The following is a 12,792-nucleotide window of genomic DNA, read 5'->3' on the forward strand; positions in this document are numbered from 1 at the left end:
TCAGTACTGACTCCTTTGTCTGAAGGTAACCTTACAATGCTGCCTAAAACCACTGTGTAATCTGTTGGCGCTCTACAAATAAACAAAAATAATAAATAAAAAATACTTAGCACAATGATAAATATGGCCCTGGGGGAGTAGCAATTATATTACAGTCCTCGTAAGGGATCAGAAAAAATTTAGATAAAGCCAGAGAGGTAAGACTCAGGAATCTGCAGAGGAGGAATTTTATATTTGCAAGCAGAGAAAAAGCAGATGATGAAATGCAGATCATAAATCTCTTTAAAAGATAGGAATAGATATTTAGCATTATTTATTTGTTGTGAATCGTGTACTGCATTTAATTAATCACCCTTTATTAATTATAGAAATAACAAAATGTATGTTTATTTCATGAAATCTTAAAAAAAAATCACCATAGATTGATAATGATAAACAAAACCAGTACCACATATATAATATATTTTTAATTGAATACCTTTGCAATTGTATTTAACAAGTGATCAAAAAAGTAATATACAAATATTCATATTCCTTAGTATCAAAATTCCATAGAATTTATATAAATTCATAAATTATTCTTCTCTAAAATTGTGGAATAGAGAGAGGACACAGACTTAAAAAAAAAGGATTGGATAGGAGCGTGAACCTTCATAAACAGGTCTGTGCCTAGACAGATCACTTGGTTTCATTGCAATAAACTAGTCAATATTCACTAAGATGAGTACTTTGGTATACATTGGAGAACTCTCTTAACCTTCTATTTTATTCCATGATGCAAAATGTACCAAATACATACACAGTTTGTGCATAGTTGATTAACAGCTTTTCTTATTTTTCTAAATGTATTTTTGTGTGTATTTGTGTATATATATATATATATATATATATATATATATATATTATATACACACACACACACATGCACATAAGCAAAATATATTTCATTGTACACCAATACATGAAAAAATATTGCCAAATTGCCAATTTTGAGCCAGATTACAAGTGGAGTGCTAAATATTGGTTTCATAAAAGCAATATTTGAGCTCCACTGTGTAGTACCAGTGCACGCTAATGTGCGCTGGTATTACAAGCTGTCATTGTTAGGAAGCATTGCGTTAACGGGAGCACGCTTCCATAGGCAACAATCCAGTATATACACATATTAAAACATAAATATATATGTTTTTAAGCATATACATATATATTTACTGGGAACACACAGTTCCCATAGACCGCAATGTAAAAGCTCTTTTTTTTTAACTTTATTTGTAACACCCCTCTCCCGTCAACTTTACCCCCAAAATACTGCCTAGTGCAGTTATTTTATTAAAAAATAAAGATGCTGCTATCTTTAGTTTTTAATAAAATACAATGCACTGTAGTGGCATTTAGGGAACATTTATAAAATTAACGGGAGATCTGATCTCTGGTTCATTTTATAAGAGCTAATTGCTACCGCAAGCTTGCGGTAGCAATAACCAGCCACTTGTAATGGCTGATTAAGTATTGTGCGCCCGCAAACGGTGGGCGAAAATTTAATGCTCCACTTGTAATCTAGCCCATAGTTGTTAAAAGTTGCACAAATTGCAAATGCAGTAACAAAATGTTAAGATTTAAAAAAACAAAACAAAATTTAAAATATACAAAAATGCATTGAGGTTCAGTGCAATCTGTTAATATACAAGAAAATGTATTTTATGGAAAGAAGACACATTTTTGGCAAATCAATAATTATACATATTCATAAATGTGATTTTATATGTTAGATTTTAAAGTGATCTAATAAAATAAGCTAAAATAACTAAACATGTCTCCATTAAGCACGTTACTTTATAAATGCTGTGTTATCTATAATTCTTTATAGGAATGCTATATCATGACAGTCCTTATGTGTAAGATGAGGAAAACCAGCACTTTAAGAATTCACTGTGAGATTATTCAGACTGACAGTGTTTCATACTGAGGACTTTTAAAGATTTATAAACCAATACTTGTGTTTTTACCATAATCAGTGTTGTCCTACTCCCTAAATCTATTTAAATGTGTTGATAAAATGTAGTATTTTCTTTGAACATTTTATTATAGCACAAATACCTGTTGCTATATACTAGTATATGTTTTACTCTTTTAAAGCGAAATATAGTTATGCTTGTGCAATGGGTTCTGAGCAGGACACTGCTGGTAATGTGTATAACTCTCCTGGCCTACTCAAACGTAACAGTACATTGTAGCTCCTGATCAGACTTTAAAGGGACAAGAAACACAATTATTTTTATTTCACGAGTCAGATAGCGCATACAGTTTTAACAACTTTCCAGTATACTGCTATTATCAAATTTGTTATTGGTATCCTGTGTTAAAGGGACACTCAAGTCAAATTAAACTTTCTTGATTCAAATAGAATATGCAATTTTAAATAACTTTCCAATTTACTTCCATTAACAAAATGGGCACAGTCTTTTAATATTTACACTTTTTGAGTCACCAGCTCCTACTGAACATGTGCAAGACTTCACAAAATATACGTATATGCATTTGTGATTGGTTGATGACTGTCACATGGTACGTATATGCATTTGTGATTAGCTAATGGCTGTCACATGGTACAGGGGGAGTAGAAATAGGCATAACTGTGAAATCTGTCAGGAAAAAAAAATCTACTACTCATTTGAAGTTCAGACTAAGTGCTAATGCATTGTCTTTTTATCATGCATTTGATGTAAATCTACAGTAATTTTTTGGTAATTTAAAGGAGCAGCAATGCACTACTAGGAACTAACCAAACACACCAAGTGAACCAATGAGAAGAGACATATATGTACAGCCACCAATCAGCAGCTAGCTCCAAGTAGTGCATTGATGCTTCTAAGCCTTCCTAGGTATGCTTTTGACAAACGAGAACTAGAGAACAAAGCAAATTAGAAAAATGAAGTAAAATGGAAAGTTGTTTAAAATGTTATGCTCTATCCGATTGATAAAAGTAAAAAATGGGTTTCATGTCACTTAAATTATGCAGGGGTTGAAACACAAAGCTATCTAAAAGAATTTGTGCCATATTAAAATTAGATTATTTTGTTATTGCACTACCATGTCCATATCCCTTTAAGTTGTTTCTAAACATAGCAACACAAATTAGAAGGTAAGGCATATTTAGAAATTTACAAATAGACTATTTTATCTGGAATGTACATATAGTGTAATTAAAGTAAGTAGACAGGATTTTTTCACCAGCCCAGTAAAGCACTGTACAGTAGTAATTTTCACCACCAGAAGAAAGCATTATCCACAGCAGGATTGAGTTGACGATGTCTATTTATTGTCCAGCTGCACATTCACAGAGGAGAAACACTTTCCCATACTTGCAAATAAAGGCGCAATAAGACTGTCTGTCACCGCCTTCCAAATTGTTTGCACAGATGGTAACACCATGTAGCAGGTCTTCACGAAAGGCATCACAACCCTGCAATGGAAAGGAGGGAAAATTTTCAATAATCATGACAGTGTTAAGGCCCCTAGTTCAGTCCCATACACAGTAAGTAGACAGTCAGGCTAGTTACAGAAAATTAAATTCCATGCACAACTCTGGCACACATGCCTATCAGTACACTTACACCCCAGAAACAAATACAACCTAGTACAAATACAGTACCTGCACAGGCACTCTACAACAACGCATACAGTCCAGGCACAGATACAACTCAGTACAAATACAGTACCTGAACAGGTACACTACAAGCACCCAAACAGTCCATGCACATATACAACCCAGTACAAATACAGTACCTGCACAGGAACTCTACAAACACACAAACAGTCCAGGCACACATTCAACCCAGTACAAATAAAGTACCTGTGCAGGTTCTACAAGCACACAAACAGTCCAGGCACACATTCAACCCAGTACAAATAAAGTGCCTGTGCAGGTTCTACAAGCACACAAACAGTCCAGGCACACATAAAACCCAGTACAAATACAGTACCTGCAAAAGGACTGTATAAGCACACAAACAGTCAGTGCAGACATACAACTCAGTACAAATACAGTACCTGCACAGGTATACTACAAGCACACAAACAGTCCAGGCACACATACAACCCAGTACAAATAAAGTACCTGCACAGGTTCTACAAGCACACAAACAGTCCAGGGACACATACAACCTAGTACAAATACAGTACCTGCACGGACTGTTTGCGTGCTTATACATTGAACCACAATGTATATACTTCTACAAACACAAAAACAGTCCAGGCACATACAACCAAGGAACAAAACAGTACCTGCACAGGTACTCTACAAACACACAAACAGTCCAGGCATACACACATTGCACACACAATCACAGGATACACATCGTTCTGACATGCAAACAACAAAGACACACAGTACACAAATATATACAGCCACAGCACAAATATAATTCAGACATAAGAATTATGATGGCTCACATACCACCACAACATACATAGTTCAAGAACATGTGCAGTGTAGGCACATATATAACCCTAGGTTATTCTTAATCCAGGCATATGTGCAGTTCAGACACACATATAACACTAGCATTCCTACACTCTAGATATATGTGCAGTCATGCATAGAGCACAGCATGCACACAGTACAAGTACAGTGCAGCACACATACAACACTAGCATAGTTACAGTTCAGACATATGGTTGGTGTAGGTACACTTACAACCTTACCATAATTATAGTCCTGGCACATGTACAATTTAGGCACACATATAACCATAGCATATGTATGTTGTACTCTTAAGGCAAACTGAAAATCCAGAAACACATCTAATACACACACACACACACATTATATATATATGATCTAATAACTGCTATATCTTCATAATTGTGTGCAGTAGACCTTATATTATTTTATTAAACTACAGCAGCATATTTTCATTTTAGACGTATATACGTTGTCGTTCAGTCACCTTGTACAATAAGTAAAATAACTCGATCCAAAGAAGCTCTTAATAATATAGTCCATGTGCTCACAGAGTAGTAGATTTGCAAAGTTGAAATGAATTATCAGAAGTAACAATTGTTTTTATTGTATAGAAGAAAATCAGCAGTATGTGAGATTTAATTTGTTCTGTGTCACCAAATGAAACATGGTCCATCTGAGTTTTTTTTCTTCTTTCAGAATGATACTTTGGGTTTTTAAACATATTACTGACAAAATGCCTAAAACAAATGAGCTCATGTTTTTAGAGGGCTGTAGCAATAATATACTGTAATTTGACTAGCTCATCTAGCTATATAAAAGTTCCTATATCTATACAAGTACTGGAAAATGCACCAAAGGCACATTTCTGCACTATGAATAAGCACTTATAAGCTTCTTGTAAGAATTGTCCTACAGGGCTGGCTAGATACAGTGTGCTGCCAGGCTCCAAAAAGAAATAAAAAATGACACCCTTCATATGTTTGTTGACTACAACCTAATACCAGCTTAATTAGTTGTCTCAAAGATTAAAGTTAAAAAAACTTGAAGTTTCACACAAGGGCATGCTGATACCCAGATGATTGGCACAATACCTGCAAATAAAGTAACTAAAGGCTTAGCACTCACACTGCCAGCAATTAAGTCCACCAAAACTATTACTTTGGACTGACTGTATATAGAATACATATAATACACACACACTTTCATAAAAGAAAACCGGAAAAAAATCAGTATTTTGTACAAGAGTAAATAATCACAATGATCTATTTAGGCTACTTTAAAGACATTTGAATTGCTTTGGTACACAACTGAATACAGGGTGCAAGGCATATACACCAAACAGTCTACTTACCAAATATGAATGCAGCTGAGCACTGCAAACAACAGCCCTATGACAAAAGCCAATGGGATGGCAAGAATAAGGGTGAGAACTTTGTAGATAATATATTTACTGATCTCAAACAAAGCTAAGCTGCAAATCCAAACTTTGTCGAAGCTGTGAGTGTTTGGAGGTTCCGCTATTACGTCCTCAAATGCCAACTGAAATATAAGAAGAAATAAATAGTTGTAAATATGCTACATGGTGTGACCCTACATAGTACACACTGTCCTACATATAGTTTATAAAATGTAACATTCAGCTGAAGCATAAGCAACCAAAAGTGCAAAATGCCTTAGAATTCCCTGCATATCCCACCTTATAAGTCCATGTTTATTGATACCAAAGTAATTTTACCCCCTTAGTGCTTGTTTCTATTGCAGCGTCAGGTGCACCCAGGAGCTATTTCCTGACCCTTACCTTTAAGTGGCTGTTCAGATCGTGGGGGTCCCGATCTGGGTGATTGTCAATGGTTTTCTCTGACAGCATAGGAGCTGATGAGTGGTTAAACTCATCCTCATCCATGAAGATCCGAGCGTCTAATTTCTCCTTCTCCAGCCCCATGCTGCTTGACTGTGGCCCTGCGTGTGAGCACCACTACCCAGATGCAAAGTGGCCTCTGTGTGCTGATCTCCCCCTCCTTCCCAGGGTCTTCCCTGTCCGGGCTTCAGCACACAGGCAGGCGAGAGAGGGAGCTGCTGGCTTGCGCTGCATACGGACACGCCCAGCACTGCCACTCCCTCATCGAGTTATTACTGAGCCTGACAATGGGAGCGCACAGTGAATAGGACATCAGTCAGTTACTGAAGTCAAGTGATCAGAGAGTTTTTACGAATTCTGATCAAGCTATCAGACTGTTTTGGAGATATTAGTTACAAAACACTAGCTACAGTTAATTATGGTATATGCTTTATTAAGTTTAGCAATAGCTGTATCATTCATGCAATGTAAAAAAATATCTGAACGTTGTTAGATGTATTTGTTGTTTTTTTGTACAAAAAACAAAAACAAAATTACAGCATTCTTTCACATAGGGGAGAAATCAGATGATTTCAGATGTTTCATATATCGTCCGCAAAATGTCACTATAATTTTACAAATAATTACATTCTTACATTTCCACTTGGAGTTAAAATAAATCACCAATTTTGGCCAAGATTACAAGTGGAGCGCAAAAATGGAAGCACTATGGTGCACTAACATTGCTAGAGCAAAATCCATAACGCTACCATATTACACTTTGAAAGTAAAATGTTATAGGGACAGTCTTCTCCAGAATTTGTATTGTTTAAAAATATACATAATCCCTTTATTACCCATTCCCCAGTTTTGCATAACCAACACGGTTATATTTATACACTTTTTAACTATGTGATTACCTTGTATCTAAGCCTTTGCAGACTGCCCCTTATCTCAGTGCTATTGACAGACATCCATTTTAGCCAATCCGTGCTGATTCTTAAATAACTCTACGGGAGTGAGCACAACCAATGTTATCTATATGGCACACATTAACTGGCAGTGTCTAACTGTCAAAACAAAAATAAGAGGTAGTTCCTGTTCAACGGCTTAGAAATTAGCATATGAGCCTAACTAGGTTTAGCTTTCTACAAATAATACAAAGAGTGCAAAGCAAATTTGATGACAAAAGTAAATTGGAAAGTTGTTTAAAATTGCATGCCCTATCTGAATCATTAAAGTTTAATCTTGACTACATTGTCCCTTTAACGTTCAAGTGAAAGCCTCTGGCACACTAACTTCTGGAGGTCAGATAGCTTGGTTAAATCCCTTACCTATAAGATTTCTTTGGGGTGTGCTACACCAGTGATTTTTAACCTTTTTTTTTGCCGTGGCACACTTTTTTACATTAAAAAATCCTGTGGCACACCACCATCCCAAAATTTTTAAAAAATCACACATTGTAGCCTAATATATATATATATATATATATATATATATATATATATATATATATATATATATATATATATATATATATACATATACACACACATACACACACACAAACACACACACACACACACACACACATACTGTATGTATTGTGCTGTTATGCCATGCCTCCTACAAACTACCCCTGCACTGGGAGTAAAAAACAAACAAAGTTTAAAAATATGTCACACTGTTGTCAGTCTGCCGCGGCACACCTGAGGATCTCTCACGGCACATTAGTGTGCCACGGCACACTGGTTGAAAAACACTGTGCTACACAACTAAGGTTTCGCTTTCACTTGAGTTCTAAGCCAGACCTGTAGAGTTCTTCACACAGTATAAAATTATATATATATATATATATATATATATATATATATACAACCAAAGGTATTGATATAGACCAATTTTGATATATTTGATGCCACTATTTGGCCGCCAAATACAATCATATAAAAAAAAAAATCTTTAACTTTTTTTTACAAATTTTGGATTTCTCAATGAAATTATTTACACACGACTACTGCAGACAGGTGGTTGTAAAAGCTTCTGTAGATCCCCTTTTTTTCAGAAACGGCGGACATGCATGGCTTTGCCATTGGTTTTTGGCTATTAGAAGGCTGCTAATTGCAGTTTTTAAGTTCCTGACAGTGAAGGGGTTAATCAGTTAGCTTGTAAAGATAATTTTTGCTGCAGTGTAGGGATAACCCTCCCACTTGACACCTCCCACACCCTGATCCTTACATGATCCCTTCCAAACAGCACTCTTCCCTCCCCCACTGGTCAACTGGTCACCAACATCTTAGGCACTGGCAGATAGTCTACCAGTATGCACTTTAGGGCTTTTTTTTAAAATAAAAAAAAATTATATACAAGGCAGGTGCTAGATTTTTTTGCGCCCTAGGTAAGACCAGCTACTTGCGCCCCCCCAACAAATGATTACATTTGCTAGTGGTTACTATAATACACCTAAGTGTCATTACATGACCTGCTGGCCACCCTAATGCAGGTTTGTAACTGACGGTAACTCACAATACACAGTCCTTAACTCCTTGGCTTTTAGTGACATACAAAATATGGATTAAAGGGACACTATAGTCTAGTGCATATTATTATTAATAATAATAATAACAATGATGATAAACTTAAAAAAATAGCCCTAAGTGAAATGGGATGCTTCCTGTCACTGCCCTTACTATTTGTGTGAGAGGAGCAGATAGGGTGATCTGGGGGATGTATGATGATGATGATGTGTGTGTGTAGGGCAGATATGGCGAGCAAGGGGCTGTGTGTGTGTGAGGGTGAGGCAGGTAGGGTGAACAGGGGACTGTTTGTGTAAGAGGGGCAGCTTGGGTGAGCTGGGGGCTATGTGTGTAGGTGTGTGAGAGACAGGCAGATAGGGTAAGCTAGGGTCTGTGTGTGTTTACGGCAGGTAGGATGAGTAGGGGACTGTGTGTGTGTGTGAGAGGGAGAGGCAGGTAGGGTGAGCTGGGGTCTGTGTGTGATTACCTTGTATCTAAGGCTTTTGCAGACTGCCCCCTTATCTCAGTTCTTTAGACAGACTTTACTTTTAGCCAATCAGTGCTGACTCCGTGGGAGTAAGCACAATGTTATCTATATGACACACATGATTTAGTGCTCTCTAGCTGAAAAAAAACTGTCAAAATGCACTGAGATAAGAGACAACCTACAAGGGCTTAGAAATTTGCATATGAGCCTACTAACCAAGAGCACTAAGCAAATTTGATGGTAAAAAAATTTGGAAAGTTGTTTAAAATTACATGCCCTATCTGAATCATGAAAGTTTAATTTTGACTAGACTGTATCTTTAACCCTAATTCTGTGTGACAGAGCACTGGTTTCCAATCACAGATGTACACATAAGTTGTATTGCATACTAGTGTACTATGGGGTGCCAGTCACATAAAAACAATAAATCTGTGGTTAAATGTTAAAAAGCAATGATTAAGCACTGGGTACATGTGTCACCCTTATACACTTGTGGGCTCTTTCATAAATCAAGTTGCCTGCTGTCCCATGTTTATGAACCATTTTTACCTTCTAGCCTCCTGAGAGCTCCCAACCCCATTAGAACTCCTCTTCAATACCCCCAAAGTAACTCCCATCAATTAGTCCCCATACAAACCCCCACACACTGTGACCCTACAAGGAGTCCTCACCAATAAAGGACATTTAATTACCAATAATAGACTCCAACTCAAACTAAATCGACTTTAAAGGGACACTGAGCCCAAATGTGTTCTTTTGTGATTCAGATTTACTCCTATTATCACATTTTCATCATTCTCTTGGTATCTTTATTTGAAAAGCAAGAATGTAAGTTTAGATGCAGGCCCATTTTTTGGTGAACAACCTGGGTTGTTCTTGCTGATTGGTGGATAAATTCACCCGCTAATAAACAAGTACTGTCCAGGGTATGACCAAAACTTGTATACCTTCTTTTTCAAATAAAGATAGCAAGAGAACGAAGAAAAATTGATACAATTAGTAAATTAGAAAGGTGCTTAAAATTGCATGCTCTACCTGAATCACAAAAGAAAAAAATTGAGTTCAGTGTCCCTTTAAGCACTTTCCCAGCAGTCTGCATGTAAGGCAGGTAGAGAAAGAAGAAGGCAGCCTTCTGTAGCAGCAGCTTAAAGCACTCATGCATAAAAATGCAGTATTTGGCTACCAATTGGGTAGCCTGGCAAACTTTATTTATGCCAGACAGTTTCCCCCCAAAACCCTACACCAGAAAATTGTTCCTATAAGTTCAATTTATACCAATAATATGCCCAAAAAGGTGTGACGGTGAGTTACACGGTCCCCATTAAGTGTAACCTATTCACTGTGCGGGTTGCTAGGGGCCAATGTTTGCGTTCCAAACAATCAGGGCACAGGCAGAACCATTTATCCTGATTAGGGATGATACTACAAGCAAAAAGCAACAACAAGTCACTGACATTTTAACCTTGGTGTGCATCACTTTGTACGTCTTTAAATCTCCCACCCCAGAGCAGAAAGGGAAGAGCACATTTGTCTAGTACACTTCATGTGATAATGACTCGCTCCCCCCCATGAACTTAATAAGTGGTTCTGACTGATCTTTCGGTCCCGCTATGCAGTAGCCACCGCTATCCATTGGCTCCAGGGATCAGCTGCAGGGAGCTGACACAGGAGGCTTTGGGGCACAGGAGCTGATCGTCTTGGAAGAACAGCAGTCACATTTTTGACACAGCACTGCACCCACGCTAACATTCTTAGGACTTGTACTGGGAGGCACGTAGCGCAGGAAGTGGAGCGCATGCGCGGTGCATATTTTTTCTTAGCTGACGAAAGTCACTTGCGTTCACTAGTCTGAGGTGTTCGCTGTTCTGATAGTCTGGGAGTCTGGGGAACACAGGTCAGGACCGGCTGCGCCTAGGCGGCTGCCTATCTTGCCTAGTGGGAGCACCGGCCTTGTGTGTGTGTGTGTATATATATATATATATATATATATATATGTATATATTATTTCTTTATGGTAGTGATCACTCCTTACCCTCCTTCCTCCCTGATCCCAGTGCTCCCTTAACATATGAAGGCAGATGTCTTCTGCTCCCTACTGCAGTCTCCGCAACATGTGCCATTATGTTGGACGTAGGTACTACATCAGCACAGTACTCTGGGAAAAGTACTGTGTGACATAGTAACTATATCCAATTGGTGCAAGGGGTTAAAAACTAAAATCTCCCAGTCTACCAATAAAAGAAAGTTCTCATAACAAGTGATAGTATAGAGGGGTCACAGAGTAAACATTTTGGAACAAAGGATATTTTTTACTTTACCCTAAGTAGAGATATTGTAAAATGTAAGTTTATTTGCAATCCTAATGACATTTGGTACCAAATATTTAAAAAACAAAAACAAAGTAAAAAGATTTCATACTAAAAAACACAATCTATTGGGCAATTTGCTTTCAGCAGGTTTTCAGCCTGAAAAATTCCCTTTTCGTTTCAACACAATCACCATAGTGAGTTTTCAAAATACTTTTCAATTTGTTTTCAAGCTAATTTTACATTTATCAAATTCATCACCTAAAGTCACTTAATAATTTCCTGAAATCAACCTTTTTTGACATCTTTGGAAGTATTCCAAGACCATTTAGAATAAATCTATTATATTGCACATGTGCAAAACAGTCTAACATGTCCAAAATATTTGTATTTGCTACATGGTATTGATTCATTAAATCTTTATTCATCACTATTGTATAGTCTGAGCAGGGCACACATTTACATATGTATTTGTTAATTTAATTTACATATGTATTGAATACATGATTTTCTTTACAGCTAAGGGGATCATCAGGAAAAGTGAGACCCCAACATCTAGAAATTGCATGTAGCAATCTCTTCCTGTAAATGTTTCACACTTGCATTGTCATGATTGTCACTTTAGTAGAGGCGGCTTCAAAACTGGGCTTTCAAACGGGATTGCACATTCATAACGAACATTTCAAAATAAACCTATCGTAATCCGAATCCATGCTGATCATTGTTAAACAAAATAATTGACATTTGGATATAGGCATGATGGACATACTGGGCATGTTTTCCTTATTATTGACACGTTTAACATTTTAAAAAAAAAATTCATTTTTTACAATTTTTTATTTAAAAAAACATTTTTGGTTTGATACATCTGAAATCAAGAAGAAGACTATGGGGTTCTATTACAAGGACTTATCTCATCTTCTAAAACTGGATTTTAATAGTTCTGACACTGTTAACAGTGAAATTGCTCTATTGCAATATTGTACATAACAGATAAAAACATGTTTGGGAACTTTTCTGTTGAAAACTCATTCACAACTGTGGGCTTTTAGCGTCAAAACTGTGGACTGTGATCACCCGAAAAATACACTGACAATATTGTCCGAAAATAAAAAAATCAGCCGATGGATTGTGATTGACCCCTAAGTTAGATTATAAAATGATCAAGGAGTGAGACATCT

General features: G+C 36.8%; 1 protein-coding gene across 1 annotated transcript; it reads right to left on the bottom strand.

Moving 5' to 3' along the window:
- Window positions 1-452: 452 nt before the first annotated feature.
- On the bottom strand, window positions 453-6,548 carry CAV2 (caveolin 2). Its single transcript, XM_053716693.1, has 3 exons — window positions 6,264-6,548; window positions 5,817-6,004; window positions 453-3,463 (listed from the first exon to the last, which is right to left on the bottom strand). Exons 1-3 carry the CDS (start codon window positions 6,405-6,407, stop codon window positions 3,313-3,315), a joined length of 483 nt encoding a protein of 160 aa, XP_053572668.1. The 5' UTR covers window positions 6,408-6,548; the 3' UTR covers window positions 453-3,312.
- Between the last annotated feature and the right edge of the window lie 6,244 nt (window positions 6,549-12,792).

The sequence above is a fragment of the Bombina bombina genome, chromosome 6 (assembly GCF_027579735.1).
Source record: "Bombina bombina isolate aBomBom1 chromosome 6, aBomBom1.pri, whole genome shotgun sequence".
NCBI classification, from domain to species: Eukaryota; Metazoa; Chordata; class Amphibia; order Anura; family Bombinatoridae; genus Bombina; species Bombina bombina.

What these genes read in the sequence shown, in the direction of transcription:
- CAV2 (XM_053716693.1), bottom strand. Translation starts at nt 6,407, where the DNA reads ATGGGGCTGGAGAAGGAGAAATTAGACGCTCGGATCTTCATGGATGAG. An exon ending in ATCTGAACAGCCACTTAAAG is followed by an intron (nt 6,005 to 6,263) that starts GTAAGGGTCAGG and finishes CTTATATTTCAG; the next exon opens with TTGGCATTTGAGGACGTAAT. An exon ending in CTCAGCTGCATTCATATTTG is followed by an intron (nt 3,464 to 5,816) that starts GTAAGTAGACTG and finishes TTTCCATTGCAG; the next exon opens with GGTTGTGATGCCTTTCGTGA.